The sequence below is a fragment of the Eulemur rufifrons genome, chromosome 9, assembly GCF_041146395.1.
Source record: "Eulemur rufifrons isolate Redbay chromosome 9, OSU_ERuf_1, whole genome shotgun sequence".
NCBI lineage: Eukaryota > Metazoa > Chordata > Mammalia > Primates > Lemuridae > Eulemur > Eulemur rufifrons.
In genome coordinates this window covers 20,225,689-20,242,802 of record NC_090991.1, presented here as the reverse complement: position 1 = coordinate 20,242,802, position 17,114 = coordinate 20,225,689, and the positions used below count along the sequence as shown (strand labels likewise).

The following is a 17,114-nucleotide window of genomic DNA, read 5'->3' as shown; positions in this document are numbered from 1 at the left end:
ATTAATGTTACCTGAATACAAGTTTAATGTTAGAAAATAAAATTAGAAATCAGTTTAACTTAGAAAAATAGATGTAAGGATTCCAAAAATATATATGAATATTGCATTTTCTGGCAACATGGTGAATGTGAAGCCCACTAAAGCCAACTGAAAACAACTAAAATGTTAGGTAAAAAGTAAAAATCAACTTGTAGAAGGTAGCCATGATCTAACCACAAAAAGTAAGGAGCATGCAAGCCAGGAGCTAAGTGAACATAGAGGTTAACTGAGTGAAAGGATAAATAATCAGACCCCCTAAAGCTGCCCCTCACCCTGTAGGGATTTGTTGAAGTAGATAACTTTGAATATAGTTATGCAAGGCTGGGTCCTTGAAGCCCAGGGCCTGCCCAAAGTAGGGTGTCTAATAAGAGATTCTATACACCTACGCATACAACACACACACACACACACAATGGTGGGTCTTCAAAGGGCTACATCTAGAGGTAACTAGAAATAATCCCCCATTATCAGTAATGAAAACTGCCTATATGGGTTGCCATCCCTAAAAGGGCCGAGTTGTTTTCTATTCACTTTTAGCTCCCAGGTTTAGTTATTCCAGATTCCAGACCAGAGGACAGCCCCTCGTCTAAAGCCTCAGGTTCCCACTTCCTCCTCCATCTCCACTGTGGTCAGAAGCCCTGCTCAGCCTTGTGACTGCCTTTTCCAGATCAGCAGTAGCTCCTAGGGCAAAAGCAGCCCTGAAGGGTGGGCCCACTCCTCTGGATTTTAGTCTTCTGATTTTGGCCAGGTACTTCCTCACTATCTTGTTAGCTCTAATGATGCATTTAAGAAGACCTTTTCTCCCTATTTTGTCTAGCATCTTTTTTTAGTGACTTCATCAAGAAGGTTGATGTGCATTACCTAGTCCTCTGTTACCAGAAGTGGAAGTCCTCACCTTCTCTGAGTCCACACAGTGTTTTAAGTGCATGTCTTGTCTTCCCACCTAAATTATAAGTCTTTTGAACATAGAGAATGGGTTCTATTAATTTTGTATACCTCTTGTTACCTAATAAAGTACTAGAAGTAGATGGCCAGTAAATTATTAAATGAGCTTGAATTTGCCTTGACTCCATTTAACAGTGTTCAAAGCAGGTTAAATAGATATATATTTAAATAATTTCTATCCCTAGCCAGTAAATTATTATTATTGAATTTGCCTTGCCAATAAAATATATTGAATTTGCCTTGACTCCATTTGACAGTGTTCAAAGCAGGTTAAATAGATACATATTTAAATAATGTCGATACATACTGATGAGTGTACTTTCATAAATAATGTTTTTCACATAACAGGTTTAAAAGTTCAAGAGAATAAGATCACTATTCACTTTCGCATTTTTACCTTTATCAGACACTTTGAATTTGCCAAATTCAGGATTTTTTAGGCTGAGTCAGTCTGGATATTTATAAATGAGAGAGGAGGCGGCATTTATAAATTGAGACAGAATGCTGATTAAATACAGAGAAAGTATTTCCACTAAATTCCTTACCTGGAGACTTTTATATTACTAAACAGGATGAAAGGGCTTCTCCCCAGCCTCTTGGCTGGTCATTAGTATCTCATCCAGAGTAACCACTCCATGTGCATAATCGCTCAATCCTGGTAAAATTCCATTCAACTGGTTTCTACTTAGTAAAGGTACTTATACTAACTACTTAGATGATGCCTTATATTAAGATTGCCTTGTCCATATGGTTTTATATATTATTCAGTTCCAACTCTGTTCTAATTCCCATTGTAATTTTGTTATTGACCTAAGGGTTATTTAGAAGTATATTTCTTAATTTTCAAACATACAGGATTTTCTGATTACCTTTTTGCTTTTGGTTTCTAGCTTAGTCTTATTTCATCAGAGGACATACTCTGTGATTTCAAAACTTAGAAGTTTCCTAAATTTGCTTCATGTGTATGTTTTGTTTGTATTTAAAAATAGTTTGCATTCAGTATTCTATATAAGTTCATTAGGTCAAGTTTGCTAATCATATTGTTCCAACTTTTCTCTTTTCTTACTAATTTCTTTGTTTTGTCAATGTTGAAAGGTATGTCAAAATCTACTTTGATTTTGAATTTGTCTACTTGTCCTCATTGTACCTTCAATTTTTTCTTTAAATATTTAGAGAATGTATTAGGTTCATTCAAGTTAGAACTGCTGTATCTTCCTGGTGTTTGAGTCATTTATCATTATGAAACGTCTCTATTTCCGTATTGCTTTTTGCCTTGAAGTCTGCTTTGCATGAATAATATAGCTATGCCAGCTTTTCTTTTGGCTAGAGTTTGCATGGTTTATCTTTTTCATCCTTTTACTTTCAGTCTTTCTATATCTTTATGTTTCAAGTGTATCTTTCATAAGTAATATATAGTTTGATTTTTTACTGCATTCTGACAATTTTTGTTTTTTGAATGAATCATTTTGTCCATTTACTTTTAATGTAGTCACTGTATATTGCATTTAAATCACCCATCTCCTTAGTGCTTTCTATGTGACTCTTCTGTATTTCTTTTTCTTTCTAACCTTCTTTTAGATTTATTATTGTGGGCAAAAGGTAAAACTCTATTCCTTCTGCTTGACAACCTCAGTTAAATTTCTAGCTCTGTTCCCCTGGTAACCTAGTAAAATATAGATCAACTATATCACTAAGCAACATTGCTTCTGGTAAAAATTACCGTGTTGCTAAAGTGCATCTATACTGGGAAAATGATAAATGTCTGGTGAGGATAATATACTTTGGGTTTGCTTAAGCTCAGTGGCTCTGTGTTAAGCGTGTCCTTTGCAGGGACCGTGGAAGCTATGTCTGCTGAGTTGTTTTAAGAGATACTGGCTCCTGTGAGGCTTTTAAGCCAAGGGCACCTCCCACGCCTGACCAGTGGGAATCTCATCTCCTTATACCTGATCTATCACCTGACTGCTATATGGACTGCCACAAGGACACTGACAATGCCTGCTGCAAGCTATGTTCTTGTTTTTCTGAGGAGATTGGGCCAAATGTAGCCTGCGAGTCTTTTGAGTCAGAATGTTTAGTTGTACCTAAGAAGGCACCCTTTCCCCTCCCCCAGTGTTACAATTATTTTTTATTATTCCATTTATTCCCTTTATTATTTAGGAAAATTTACATCTTAATATCATTTTGGTGGTTATTTCACCTATTACAATATCATTCTTGAATATAAAAATCTAACATTATTTGCTACTTTTACCATCTTCCTGGACAAAACAAAGCCAATAAAACATTTTAATTCCATTTACTTCCCTCCTAACTTATATATTTTAATTATATCACACACACACATACACACACTAAAATCCAGTAAGGCATTATTGTTATTACATATAGTCAGTATCCATTTACATGTATTTACTCATTTATCATTTCTTTTTTCCTCTTTCTGTATTACTGACCTTTCATCTGGAATCATTTTCTTCTGCCTGAACTTCACTGTGTTATACTTGAGATCTGACAGTGAAGAATTCTCTGTTTTTGTTCACCAAAAAATATTTCTATACTCTTTTTATTCTTGAAGAATATTTTTGCTCAGTGTGAAATTCTAGATTGGCAGTATCTTTCAGCATTTCAAAGATAATATTCCTTTGTCTTCTGGATTCCATAGATGCTTCTGAAAAATCTGCTGTCATTTTATTTTTTGCTCTTTAAGGTAATCTTTTTTCCTCTGGCTGCTTTTCTTTGATTTTCAGAAATTTTACTATGATATGCCTAGGTGTGGATTTTTTTTTAATCTGCTTGGAGTTTGTAGAGCTTCTTCAATTTGTAGCTTGATTTTTTTTTTTCATTGGGTTTAGCAAGTTCTTGGCCATTCTCTCTTCAAATATTTCTTCTGCCCCTACTGTCTCCTCTCCTGCAGAACTCCAGTTGCTTAGACCAACTTACTGCACCTTTCATACCCCTTAACCTCCCTTCTTTGTTTTCCATCTTTTTGTCTCATGTTGATTTCAGAAAATTTCTTCTCACCTACCTTCTAGTTCACCCTTCTTTTCTTCATCCATTTTAAATCTCTTCTACTGATCCACTGAGTTCTTAGTTTCCATTATTATATTTTTCAGTTCTGGATTTTCCATGTGGTTTGGTTCTTTTTTATAGTTTCTGTTTCTATACAAACTTCTCAGTGTTGTTGTTTGTCATCTTGAACATGGTAAGCATAGTTATTTTAATACCTCTATCTGATAACTCCAATATCTGGACTCCTGCAGGTCTGTTTATGTGTTGTTTTGCTGCTCCTAATTTGTGTTATCTTGGCTCCTGATATGTCTGGTTATTTTTTATTTTGTTCCAAATGTTATAGTTATAAAATTATTTATAGAAATAATTGGAGGCCCAAGTTAATGTCATTTTTCTCCAGGGAAAATTTATTTTTGCTTCTTTTAGGCACCTAAAAGCAACAGTATTCCAAATTAGCTATTGCAGTTTCAAGGACTGAGGTGACGCAAAGCTGAACTGTGGTCCCTGTGAAGGATTGCCTACTTCTGGTTCACTCTTATTCCTAGGGGGTGAGAGGGGTTTACCCACGACTCCTCTTTTCCAGGCCCTAATCCCTAATCTGTCCCGCTAGCCTCATGAACCTGCCAAAACTACTACCCAGACCCCATCCGCCTCCTCTAGAGCTGGCAGATTCCCTCAGGAGAAAGGCAGTGTCAAACCTGGGCTGTCCTCTGTGCCACTCTTCCTCTCCTGGATTCTGGCCCAGTGATTCTCCACTGTCTTGTTAGCTCTCCAATGTCTTTAGGCAAATGTCTTGTGGATTTTGTTTACCTCTTCTAGTTATCCCCAGCGTGGGTATCAGCTTAAATTGCCTAGTCTGTCGTTACTCAAACCGAAAGCCCTAATATTCTCATTTCATAAATTGGCTAATTAAGCACAGAGAGACTTTATCATTATTAGCTAATAGCAAAACAACTAATACCCAACTATCCTGATTCTGCACAATGCCTATTCTGTTACACCAGTACCAAAACACGCAGATAGATATAGTAGCATTTTGATATTTACTTTGCGCAGTTCTTAGTTTTTTCACCAAGCAACTAAAGGCGCTCTATTCCAGGAAACCTGTAGAAAATCCTCAAGCAAACAGTGCTGCCTCCCTGACTTCCCCATCCTATTAAGTTTGTTTTAAATTTACAATAAGCCCTTTTTTAAAATGAGCTACAACTGCCCCCCAATATAAATGCTCTATTTGAAAATCATTACAGATTTAGTGAACATTTGATCAGCTATCACTATTTTTTAAAGTAGGATTCTGCTTGTACTTTAATAATATTGATCCTTTACTTAAATATATCAAAATTTAACATCTAATCTGAGGACTGGTATTCCAGAATAGGGGAAGAGATATCAGTTGTCTATCGATCCATAAAAAAATCACTCTAAAATGTGGTGGTGCTTGAAACTACAACAGTTTATTTCTCCTGATTCAGTGGGTTGACTGGGCAGTTCTCCTGGGCTCACCAAGCAGCTGTAGCCAGCCAGGGCTGATGGGCTAAGAAGAGCCCACTCAGATGACATGGCTGGACGACTGGGCATCTTCCTTCACATAGTCTTTAGTCCTGGACTTCCTCATAGGCTGGAAGAAGTGCTCCAAGAGGGCAGAGCCTCTCAAGGATGAGTCTCCAGAAATAACCCAGTATCATTTCTGCCACATTCTATTGGTTAAAGCACATCGCAAGCCCAGCCCAGATTCAAGGAGTAGGATAGAGTCTCCACTGCTTACTGGAAGGTGCTGCAAAATATCATGCTCATGTTTTCCATTCTCCCACAGACCACTGGATGGAAAAGGGCAGGTGTGCTAGGCAGAATCGTGGCCCCTGCATTGCAGCACCAACTCTCTGGCATCAGCTAGGTGTCCTACATTTCACCCCACTGACACTGACCACCCCAAGTTAAAGGGCAGGGTTCCCACGAGATTACCCTTGACTTTATTTTTTTATTTTTTTATTTTTTTTTTTTTTTGAGACAGAGTCTCGCTCTGTTGCCCGGGCTAGAGTGAGTACCGTGGCGTCAGCCTAGCTCACAGCAACCTCAAACTCCTGGGCTTAAGCAATCCTACTGCCTCAGCCTCCCAAGTAGCTGGGACTACAGGCATGCGCCACCATGCCCAGCTCATTTTTTCTATATATATTTTTAGTTGTCCATATAATTTCTTTCTATTTTTAGTAGAGACGGGGTCTCGCTCTTGCTCAGGCTGGTCTCGAACTCCTGACCTTGAGCGATCCACCCGCCTCGGCCTCCCAGAGTGCTAGGGTTACAGGCGTGAGCCACCGCGCCCGGCCTACCCTTGACTTTAGATACCACCTATGGGTGGGGTCACCAGGACGCCTGCACCTCTATATGACTTGGTTACAAATTTGACGGCTCCCATGACCCCCCTTTAAGTTTAGTGATTCACTAATATGATTCAGAGAACTCAGGAAAATGCTATACTTATGATAGAGTTTCATTATAAAAGATAAAAATGAATAGCCAGATGAAGAGATACGTAAGGTGGCAAGGCCTGGAAACGAGGTCCGAGCACAGGAGCTTCTCTCCCCGTGCAGTCACGGTTCGTCACCCTCCCGGTACATCGATATGTCCACCAACCAGGAAGGTCCTCCAAGCCTCAGTGTCTTGAGCTTTTTTTTTAATCAGAATTTCATTATGTGGGCATGATTGATTAAGTCATTGACCACATGATTAAACTTGATCTCCAGTCCCCCTAACCTCCCCCAGAGGTCAAGCAGCTGAAAGTTCCAGCCCTCTAATCACATGAAGGGGTTTTCTGGGTGACCAGCACCCATCTTGAAGGTAACTAGGGGTCTGGCCATAAGTTACCTCATTAGCATAACAAAGGCACTTCTATCACTAAAGAAATTCCAAAGGTTTTTGAAGCTCTATGCTAGAAACCAGGGAAAATGAATATACACACACACACATATATACACACATATATGGATATACATGTATGTACATACAACATACATATGTGATTATTATTACATCATGGCAACCCCAGGATGCCCACATCCTAATCCCCAGAACCTGTAACCATGTTATTTTACACGGCAAGGTAGAATTAAGGTTGCAGATGGAGTTAAGGCTGTTCATCAGCAGGCCTTAAAATAAGGGATTATCCTGGGTTATCAAGTTGGGCCCAGTTTTAACACAAGAGTCCTTCAATGGAGAGAAAGGAGGCAGAAAAGTCAGAATCAGGGAGGTAACATCATAAGAAAGACTCAACTGGCCATAGCTGGCTTTGACGATGCAAGGGAGCCACAAGCCAAGGAATGTGGGCAGCCTCTAGAAGGTGGAAAAAATAAAAAAATGGGCTTTCTTCTGGGGCCTACAGAAAGTAACAACCCTGCTGACACCTTGATTTTAGCCCAGTGAAACCCATTTCAGACTTCCAACTTCCAGAAATGTGAGATAATAAAATTGTGTTATTTTAAGCCACTAAACCTGTGATAATCTGCTACAGCAGCAGAAAACTAATACAGCAGGGCTTAGAAAAAAGAAGAAAATGATGTCACTTTTCATCATGTAGGGCAGCATGATAAGTATACAATTGGAGTTTCTTTTTTGGTGTTGAAAACTGGTATTCTGTTGGAAATGCAAGTAGATTTACATTCTTCAAATCTCTCCTACTTCTTAAATTATTACCCCATTCCACCTCTAGCCCTCAGTAGGGCTCAAAACTGCCTAATTTAACTACAGAGGATTCTATATCTTACTTAAAGTGCATCTGTGTGTCGATAAACAACGGATTCAGAGAAGAGAAGGAAACTCTTTATGCTTACAAGTAGGATACATTTGACCTCACTGATTCATCCAGTGATAATTTATTCATTATCGTCAGTGTACTAGGATCTATGCCAAGCATGGTTTTATATTTAAAAGGAGCTATGATTTAATGCAAGATACAAAATTTAATTGGTACAATGGCTAGCTGGGCTCCTTCATAGAATCACTGGTGCCTATAGGTGGTTTTGTGACTTTTCTACTTACCCATGAATTTTAATTTCTTTTCCAAAAGCACAAACTAATGCAACAATAATATGTCTGATACTAACAGAGCACTTACTGTGTACCATTGCTGTCCTTAATATTTTACATTCTTCATCCTGTTTGATCTTTGCTATAACTGCTGCCTTTTTCTATTGAATTACTCCTTCAATTACTTTAACCATGTTTTCATAAATACACAAAAACTCAGTGCTTACATATCTCAGTTATTTACTTCCTGGTTTTATCCCTTTTCTAGTATTCCTGATGAAGCCTAAATAAAAGAAAAATTTGGCTGAATGCATGAGAACATCTAACCTTGAATCGAGGGAGAAGGAAGAGTAACTACTTTACTCACAGTATGTGCCTGAGAAATTAGAGGCACTGAGCTTAACTTGACACAGTTAACACTAATTACATGTTAGTGTCCCTAGTCTAGGAATTTTCTCCAGTGAAACTTATCATTTGCCGATTTATTTCTTTAGGAGCCATATTACGTACGTTGCATCAAACCCAATGACAAGAAGTCCCCACAGATATTTGATGAAGAACGCTGCCGACATCAAGTGGAGTATCTTGGACTACTGGAAAATGTGAGAGTGCGTCGGGCAGGATTTGCCTTCCGCCAGACCTATGAGAAGTTTCTTCACAGGTGAGAATAGACTCAGCAGAGAAGCCTAACAGCACACGGAGAATGATGGAGTCTTCCCCATACGTGATAACACATCAGTACATATTAGGCAATCTGTAAATATTTGTTGAATGAGCAAAAAAAGAGTTGAGGAAATTGCAAATATGAAAGATTTTTGAAGAAGCGATGGGAGTGTCAGAGTTCATGGTTTATGGACCATGGGAAAAAAGTTCAGTCTTTTTAGAGGAAATGTGAGCATCATAGTATAGTAGAAAGAACACGGATTTGGACTCACAGCTGGATTGGAATCCTGGCTGTGCCCTTTTTGTGCTGTTTCATCATGGGCCAGAAATTTGACTTCTTTGACCTTGTTTTTACATCTGTAAAATGAGTATATCACCACATAGGGTGTTGTAAAGATTAAATTAACCTAAGTAAAAAGCTCAGCTATATGACACATAATAGGTATTTAATTAATGCTGCTTATCACTACTGGTATTCGTAATTGTCATAATAATGAAATATTAAGGAGTTAAGCATGGAGGCCCTGAAATCAGTCTACCTGGTTTGAATCATGGCTTTGCCATTTTTTAGTTGTGCAACCTTGGGCAAATCACATAACCTTTCTGTGCCTCAGTTTCCTCATAGTTAAAATGAAAATAACAATAATAACTACCTTAAAGGGAAGGGTTGTTGGATAATTAAATGAGATAATATATACAAAACACTTAGAGTAGTCCTTGCATATAATAACCACTTGATAAATGTAAAATATGGCTGCTGTTATTAATTTATTATTAATAATGGTAGTTGACAATTAGGAATCAGAAAAATATTTTAAGTTCCATCTGTTTGTTTTGTTTTATTGATTGATTGATTGAGATAGGGTCTCACTCTGTTGCCCTGGCTAGAGTTACAGTGGCATCCTCATAGCTCACTACAACCTCAAACTCCTGGGCTCAAGCAGTCCTGTTTCAGCCTCCCAAGTTGCTGGGATTATAGGTGCATGCCACCACGCCCAGCTCATTTTTGTAGAGATGAGGTTTGGCTATGTTGCTGAGACTTATGTATTTTAAAACATTTATTGAACATTTCCTACATTCTAGACTACAGATTCCACAAAAAAATATGAATAAGTAAATACATAAAATATAAACCAGAAAAATGCAGAAAATTAAAATACTTTAGATTAGCTGGACAAATAAAGAGTGTCTAAGGAGATAACAATGACAGGAAGGAGCCAGCCGTACAAAGATCAGGGAAGGTGGAGCAGAGGAACAGCCAGGGAAAAGGCTCTACTGCAGTAGTCAGTGTGGTGTGTTAGGTGCCAGACAGAGTCCAGTGTGGTGGGAGGACACTGGGTGATGGGGCAGTGGGGTGAGATGAGAGCAGAGAAATGGGCAGGGGCCAGATCATGTCCAACTTTGTAATCAGACTAAACCATTCAGATTCAGTCTAGGTGTGATAAGAAAAAAAAATCCCCACATTGATGGATTTGAAGCATGGAGTGACATAATCTTGTGGATATCATAAAGGGATCACTGTGGCTGCTGTGTGACTAGAAAGCAAGGAGACGTTTGTTTAGGGATGCTATTGCAGCAGTCCAGGAAAGATAGCCTGATGATAGTGCCTTCAACAAGGGATTATTGTAGATACAAGAGCATTGCACAGATTCAGGATGTATGTTGGGGGTGAAGTTGACAAGACCTGCTCATGGATTAGATATGATGAAACTGGAGTAGGGTGGAGTGAAGGATGACAAATATTTTTTGGCTTGAGCATCTGAGTAAGCATGGTACCATTTGCTGAGATAAAATTAGATAAAAGAAGTTTGAGGAAGAGGGCATGGAACAGGAGCAAGGATCAAATCAAGATTATTCTCTTGACTATGTTAACTTTGAAATGCCTACATTTAGGTAGAAATGTTTAGTAAGTTATTAGACATACATACCTGGAGTTCCAGAAAGAAGTTCAGGCTACGAATAAGAGATTTTGGAGGCTGGGCGTGGTGGCTCATGCCTGTAATCCTAGCACTCTGGAAGGCTGAGGCAGGCAGATCACTCAAGGTCAGGAGTTCGAGAACAGCCTGAGTAAGAGTAAGACCCCATCTGTACTAAAAGTAGAAAGAAATGATCTGGACAGCTAAAAATATATATGGGAAAAAATTAGCCGGGCATGGTGGTGCATACCTGTAGTCCCAGCTACTTGGGAGGCTGAGGCAGGAGGATCGCTTAAGCCCAGGAGTTTGAGGTTGCTGTGAGCTAGGCTGATGCCATGGCACTCTAGCCCAGGCAACAGAGCGAGACTCTGTCTCAAAAAAAAAAAAAGAAATTTTGGAGTCATTAGTATACAAATTGTATAGACATTCTTGGATATGTCTATGGGTGGAAAAAAGGAGGAAGTCCATGGTAATATTTAGATTTGTGGTCTGACATGAAAAAACCAGCAAAGAGAAGAGAAGGAGCAATTAATGAGGTAGAAGAAAACCCAGAAGAGAATTATGTCACAGAAGCCAAGAAAAGATGCCGTTTCAGAAAGAAAAGTATGTTCACTATATCAGTAGTTGCTATGTAGTCAAATAAAATAAAAGCAGAAACTTAATCATTGCATTTGGCAACATAGAGGCCAGAGGAGAAATGGTGGGGCAGAGCCTGATTTGAGCAGAATGGGAAAGTGAAGTGAGGAGTTAGATGCCTGTAGACAGCTCAAGATTTTTGCTGTGCATGAGAGCAGGGAGAAATGGAAGCAGTAGCTGGAATTGGAGGTCAGGTCAGGAAGTACTAGAAAATGTTTGTATGTAGGTGGGGATGATTCAGAACAAAAGGAGAAACTAGTGACACGGGAGAGAGGGAGATAATTGTAATCAGAACATCCTTGAGAAGGCAAGAAGGGATGGAAGCACAAAGACAAGTGGAAAGTTTGTCAGCTTTAGACAAGAGCAGGGACACTTCACCCATAGCAACAGAACACAGGTGGAGAATATGGATATTGACGCAAGAAGGCTTGAAGCTTTACTGATGGCAAAGATGAAGATTTTCCTGTCTGATTGCTTCTGTTTTCTCGTTGAAGTACGAGGCAAGGTCATGGTTAGAGAGTGAGGGTTGGAACAGGTGGTAGAGGAGGTTTGAGGGGAAATGAGAATACTCATTTTGGAGAGTGGGAAAGCACAGTTTGTATAATAGGATTGCCACCAGGAAGAGCTGAGTGCCCACTTAAGATTTGAGGTTATAAATGTAAAGTGAAACCACCTAGAATTGTTGGTTTATTTCCGTGAGTGTTCAGCTACATGTGTACAGAAGTAAGAGGTTGCACTAAATGGAGACTCTTGAAATGAATAAAACTTTACAGCATAAGAGCCTAGAGAACTGGAATTTAATTTTACACTGATCGAAAGATTATGCTCAAAACTGACCATTTTTCCTTGTTGAAATCCCATAGTTCCTTAAAATTGGCTTTTATTTTTTATGGAGGCTATATAGTAGGAATGTTTTCATGAGTAGAAATGTGTTCATTCTGAATCTTGATTTCAAACAGTATCGAATTACATTATTGGAAAGATTTCCAGTCCTTATGTATTATTGCTTGTAGAATTCTAGCAGTTGATCAGGTATAGAATTTGTTTTTGTATTGTCACCTGTTGAAAATCAGCAAAAGCTAAATATTAGAATGAGCAGGGTGAGAATGGATAACTAACTATAGGATGGGGCTGAACTGAAAATGCATTATCATGAGACGAGGTAGAAGCCATGGGGAGTAGTGGAAGTAAGTGAGCAGTAAGTGACCTTGATTTGGAGGGGACAAGGAATTTTGCAAGTGAGTATCTTTATCTACTTTTAATCTCTTTTTGGACTTACTTTCAACTCAAAAGGTTTTGGTGGGTTGTTTTGTTGTTGTTGTTATTGTTGTTGGTTTTTTGGGTTTTTTTGGCATGAAAGACATTCTATAAGGATTAGAATATGTTTTCAAAATGTAAAAATAGAATAGAAAAGATTTAAAAGACTCTATAGGCCGGGCGCGGTGGCTCACGCCTGTAATCCTAGCACTCTGGGAGGCCGAGGTGGGCGGATCGTTTGAGCTCAGGAGTTCAAGACCAGCCTGAGCAAGAGCGAGACCCCATCTCTACTAAAAATAGAAAGAAATTATATGGACAGCTAAAAATATATATAGAAAAAATTAGCCAGGCATGGTGGTGCATGCCTGTAGTCCCAGCTACTCGGGAGGCTGAGACAGGAGGATCGCTTGAGCTCAGGAGTTTGAGGTTGCTGTGAGCTAGGCTGACGCCACGGCACTCACTCTAGCCTGGGCAACAGAGTGAGACTCTGTCTCAAAAAAAAAAAAAAAAAAAAAAAAGACTCTATAAATTTCAAATATGGTGTTCTTCATGGCACAGCTTAAATATCTCACTCCAGGGCACCCCCAAATAAAACAAAATATGTAAATTTGAAACTGAGTGAGTGTATAGCCCACACTGTGGAATCAGGAAGGGGCATGCTCAGTGAACCTTGAAGATGAGTCACTCCTAAATGTGATGTGAAGCAGATATGAAGACCCAGAAGTAAGCTAAGTTCACGGTCATAAGCAGTCCCGGCTACGGTGCTGGCGTTACCATAGCTGCAGCACCAAGAGGTCGCCATAATGGCCAGGACAAGGAACCACCTCAGCAGCTGAAATGGAACACTGTAGACATACTGGCCAAGACCTGGGAAGCAAAAGTAGCCACCAAAGAGGCCAACTAAGGCCAAGATGTGCATGGAAGAACTCTGTGGCAGAAGATGAGATGACCATCAAACATCTGAGAAAGACCAGAACCAGCAAGAAAAGCCACATAAGGTCCGTAAGGTTAAGAAGTGAAGAACTTTACCCCCAACCAATCAGGGCCAAGGAGTAAGGGACATGTGAAGAAGCCTATTTAATATTCTCAGAGAGAAAAAGGAGGGAATTTTAGCCCTAAAATAGAAACATGAAGTTAGAAACAAACAGGTAATTGTTTAAAAAAAAACTAAAGATTTATGAAATGAAAATCAGATTAAACACAACTACAGAGTGAATTGTCCATCAATAGGAGACTCAGTCAACAAACTTCAGTATGTTCATGAGCAGTTCCTAATCAGCACTGAAGAAAATGAACTACTGACACAACAGCAAGATGGACGGATATCTCAGACGTATTCTTGAAAGAAGATAAACACAAAAGAGTACATACTTCATGCTGCCCTATATATGAACTTCAAGAGCAGGCAAATCAGAACAGTGGTTAGCTCTGGGTTGGGTGTGACTGGAAAGCAGAATGGGGGAACTGTCTGGGATGATGTATCTTGATTGAGAGTCAGTTCCATGGGTATATACATTTGTCAAAACTTACTGCATTGTATACTTAAATGTGTGCATTTTAGCACATGTAAATTTAACCACAATGTTAAAATTTTGGGGGAAACTAAACTTTTGAAAAAAGTGAATTAGTGGGCTGGGAGATCAAGCTAGAGACTTCTTCCAGATCTCATCACAAAGAAAAAGAGATGGGAAGTATTAAAGAAGGGTCCAGTCGCATGCAAGGTTGATGCAGGAGTGGCAAAACCCATCTAGGTGGAGCACCAGAGAAAAGAACAGAGAGAACAGGTGAGAAGCAGTACGCAAACGATGGCCAGGAATCTGCCCAAACTGAAAAAAGACGTAAACTTTCAGATTGAAAGAATACACTGACTCTCAAGCATATGTATTAAAAACTGAAAAAAATACATTTTGTTCCCTTCTAGATTATTAAAAAAAAAAAAATACATATAGCTCCCAAGAAGAAAAGGCAAACTGCTTACCACAGAATCAGAGTCATACTGACATTGGGCTTCTCCTTAGCCACATTTGAGCCACATTCTAAGCCTTTATGCTTAGAATTGTATTCTATGTCAAATTATCATTCAAGGGTGTGAGTAAAGTAGGAACATTTTCTGACATACCTAGGCTCAGAAAGTTTATTATTCATAGACCCTCTCTGAATGCAGAACGGAAACACGGGACACAAAAAAGCAATATTGAACAAATAAATCAGTAAAGCTTTTTGTTAAATCTAAATAAGTACTGATTATAAGGGGGGAGAAGTCTTTAGTAATAATCTGTAACTAAAATTAAAATGGGAGTGAAAAGTAGAGATAAGGAAAGGCTTTTGTCCTGTTCATGAAAGAATATAGATGATGATTAACTAGAAAGCAAAAAAATTAATTTAGGTGTTTAAGTTTTCAACACATAATAGTTGCTAACATCTTGAAGTGCTTACTATATGTAGGAAGCACTGTTTTAAGCAATCGACATGTGAGTCACTGAAACCACAGCCACGTGAGGCGTATACATTACCCCCATTTTATATGGATCATCCAGTGATGATGGGAAAAAATGTTCTCTACAGTGAATTTTTGCATTTAGGTTCTGCAGATTTTTTTGTAAGAATTTTAGTTTTGAATCTAAATTTTTACTTGTCATTTTTCTTTATATTCATTTCTTTCATTGAAAAAAGAGAAAAGGATTTTAAACACGCTGATAACCTTGAAAGCTGCTAAAGTCCTTTAGGGAGGTAAAACAAGCTGTCAGGAAGCAGATGAGTTCAGCTTTTTAATTAGCAAGTTCAGGATGCTGCTTTGCTGGAGAACTGGGGTCATGCACTTTGCCGGCAGGAAGGCAGGCAGTGCTGTTCTGCCCGGCCACGTGAGCCGAGCACAGTGGCTGCAGCACTGCTTCCAGCTTCTGCAGTGTGCCTGAAACTTTAAACACACACCACTGCTACCCCTGGTATGAGCCAAATGTGGACCCTGACTCTAATTTTAGAATGAATTTGGGAGGTTTCTGATTTCGTTTCCTTTTTTTTTTTTTTTTTATGTGACGTTGAGTGGTAATACCTCTGTCTTCATATTTAAACTCTTTTCATCTGCCATTCATTTCTGAGCCTCTGTAGGAAGTGAGGCTTTTATTGATAAATGATTTTCTTTCATTCAGGCTAGTTTTGAGCCCAGGGCCGTGTGAAGCAAAACTCTGCAGCTGGTTTGTGAAAATCTTATTAATGTTCTTATTGTTACAATTAATATTGACAATTTAATTCTAAAAATGTGGATTGTATTGCATATAACTCACACACAGAAAACAATAAAAAGTAACAAATTAGAAAGGATCATTTTGTTTTAATAAAGCACCATGGCCCCAGGGAAAATTTTTTTTTTCTAGTGTGGCAATCAATGTGTTATGGACTAGGTAAAAAAAATGCCTTCCCAGGTAGTGGGAACAGTATATACAAAAGCATCTAAAGCAAGGAGGAGGCAACCATATCACAGAACCCGAAAGAAGCCAATGTGATGAAGGACAGTGAGAAAGGAGGTGAACAGCAAAAGACAGAAATGATTTCAGGCTTTATGGAAAACTGCTCTGGCTGCTGTTTACAGAATGGATTGAAAGGAAGTGGGGAACAGTTTAGGAGTCTATTGTAATAAAGTAGAAGGTGGCTTGGATTAGGATTGAAGCAGCAGAGATGAGAATTACAAATATATTTTGGAGGTAGAGTCAATAGGACTTGATGAGGGATTAGAAGTAATGACAGAGAAGGGAAGGAATAAAAATATTCCTGAGATTCTGGCTTTAGTAACTGGGTAGCTTGAGGTAGGAAAGACTAAAAGGGAAGTTTCACATGCCTGCAAGACCCAGGCAGACATTGGATGTATGAGTCTGAAGCTCAGGCTGAGGGCTAGACTAGGAATAACACATTCATGAATTGAAAAATGTATTTTTATATTTTATGCATGTATAAATGTACATATTTATATTTCAAATATATTATTTAAAGTAAATGGCCTAGATGAGGTGATGTGGGGGCAGTATACATGGAATCCCTGATCTGAGCCCTGGGACACTTTAACATGTAGGGACACAGTCGAATCCAGAGGAGCCAGAAAATGACATTGAGAAGGACGATCGAGAAAGACGGAAGGAAACCAGGGAGAGTGTGCTGTCATGGACACTTAGAAAAGAGAGAGATGTCAGGAAGAAGGGAGTAATTAACTGTAACTGAGGGAATAATTAACAGATGCTGCTTAGATATGTATTATCTCAACAAGAAATGTGAAAGCCTTATGAGAAAACTTTCAAAGATTCCTGAATGGCACAAAAGTGGATTCGAACAATGAGAAGATATATAACCTTGAATAAGGCAACTCAACACCATATATAAATTTAATGAATTTAATGTTTCAACTCAATAAAACTATTCTTAAGGAGTTTGGAGGTGGTTTGATTTTTTAAATTTATTTTCTGAATTCTTTTTTTTCCTATAACTATAAAACTTGATTCTAAATTTCCTATGCAAAAATAAACATGCCAAGAAGCTAGAAAAACCTGTAAAAAAGAGAAAAGAATTAGGAAAGACATTAAAATGTACTTATAGCCTCCTTAGTTAAAACGTTGTGGTACTGATACACAGAAACACAGA

The 17,114-nt window shown here is 38.6% G+C and overlaps 1 protein-coding gene across 1 annotated transcript in view; it reads left to right on the top strand.

The window, feature by feature from the left end:
• The window catches only part of MYO1D (myosin ID), a 324,487-nt gene that overhangs the window by 121,767 nt on the left and 185,606 nt on the right, over nt 1-17,114 (top strand). Inside the window, exon 15 of the mRNA XM_069482282.1 lies at nt 8,508-8,674. Coding sequence (XP_069338383.1) covers nt 8,508-8,674 — 167 coding nt within the window. The remainder of the gene's footprint in view (nt 1-8,507; nt 8,675-17,114) is intronic.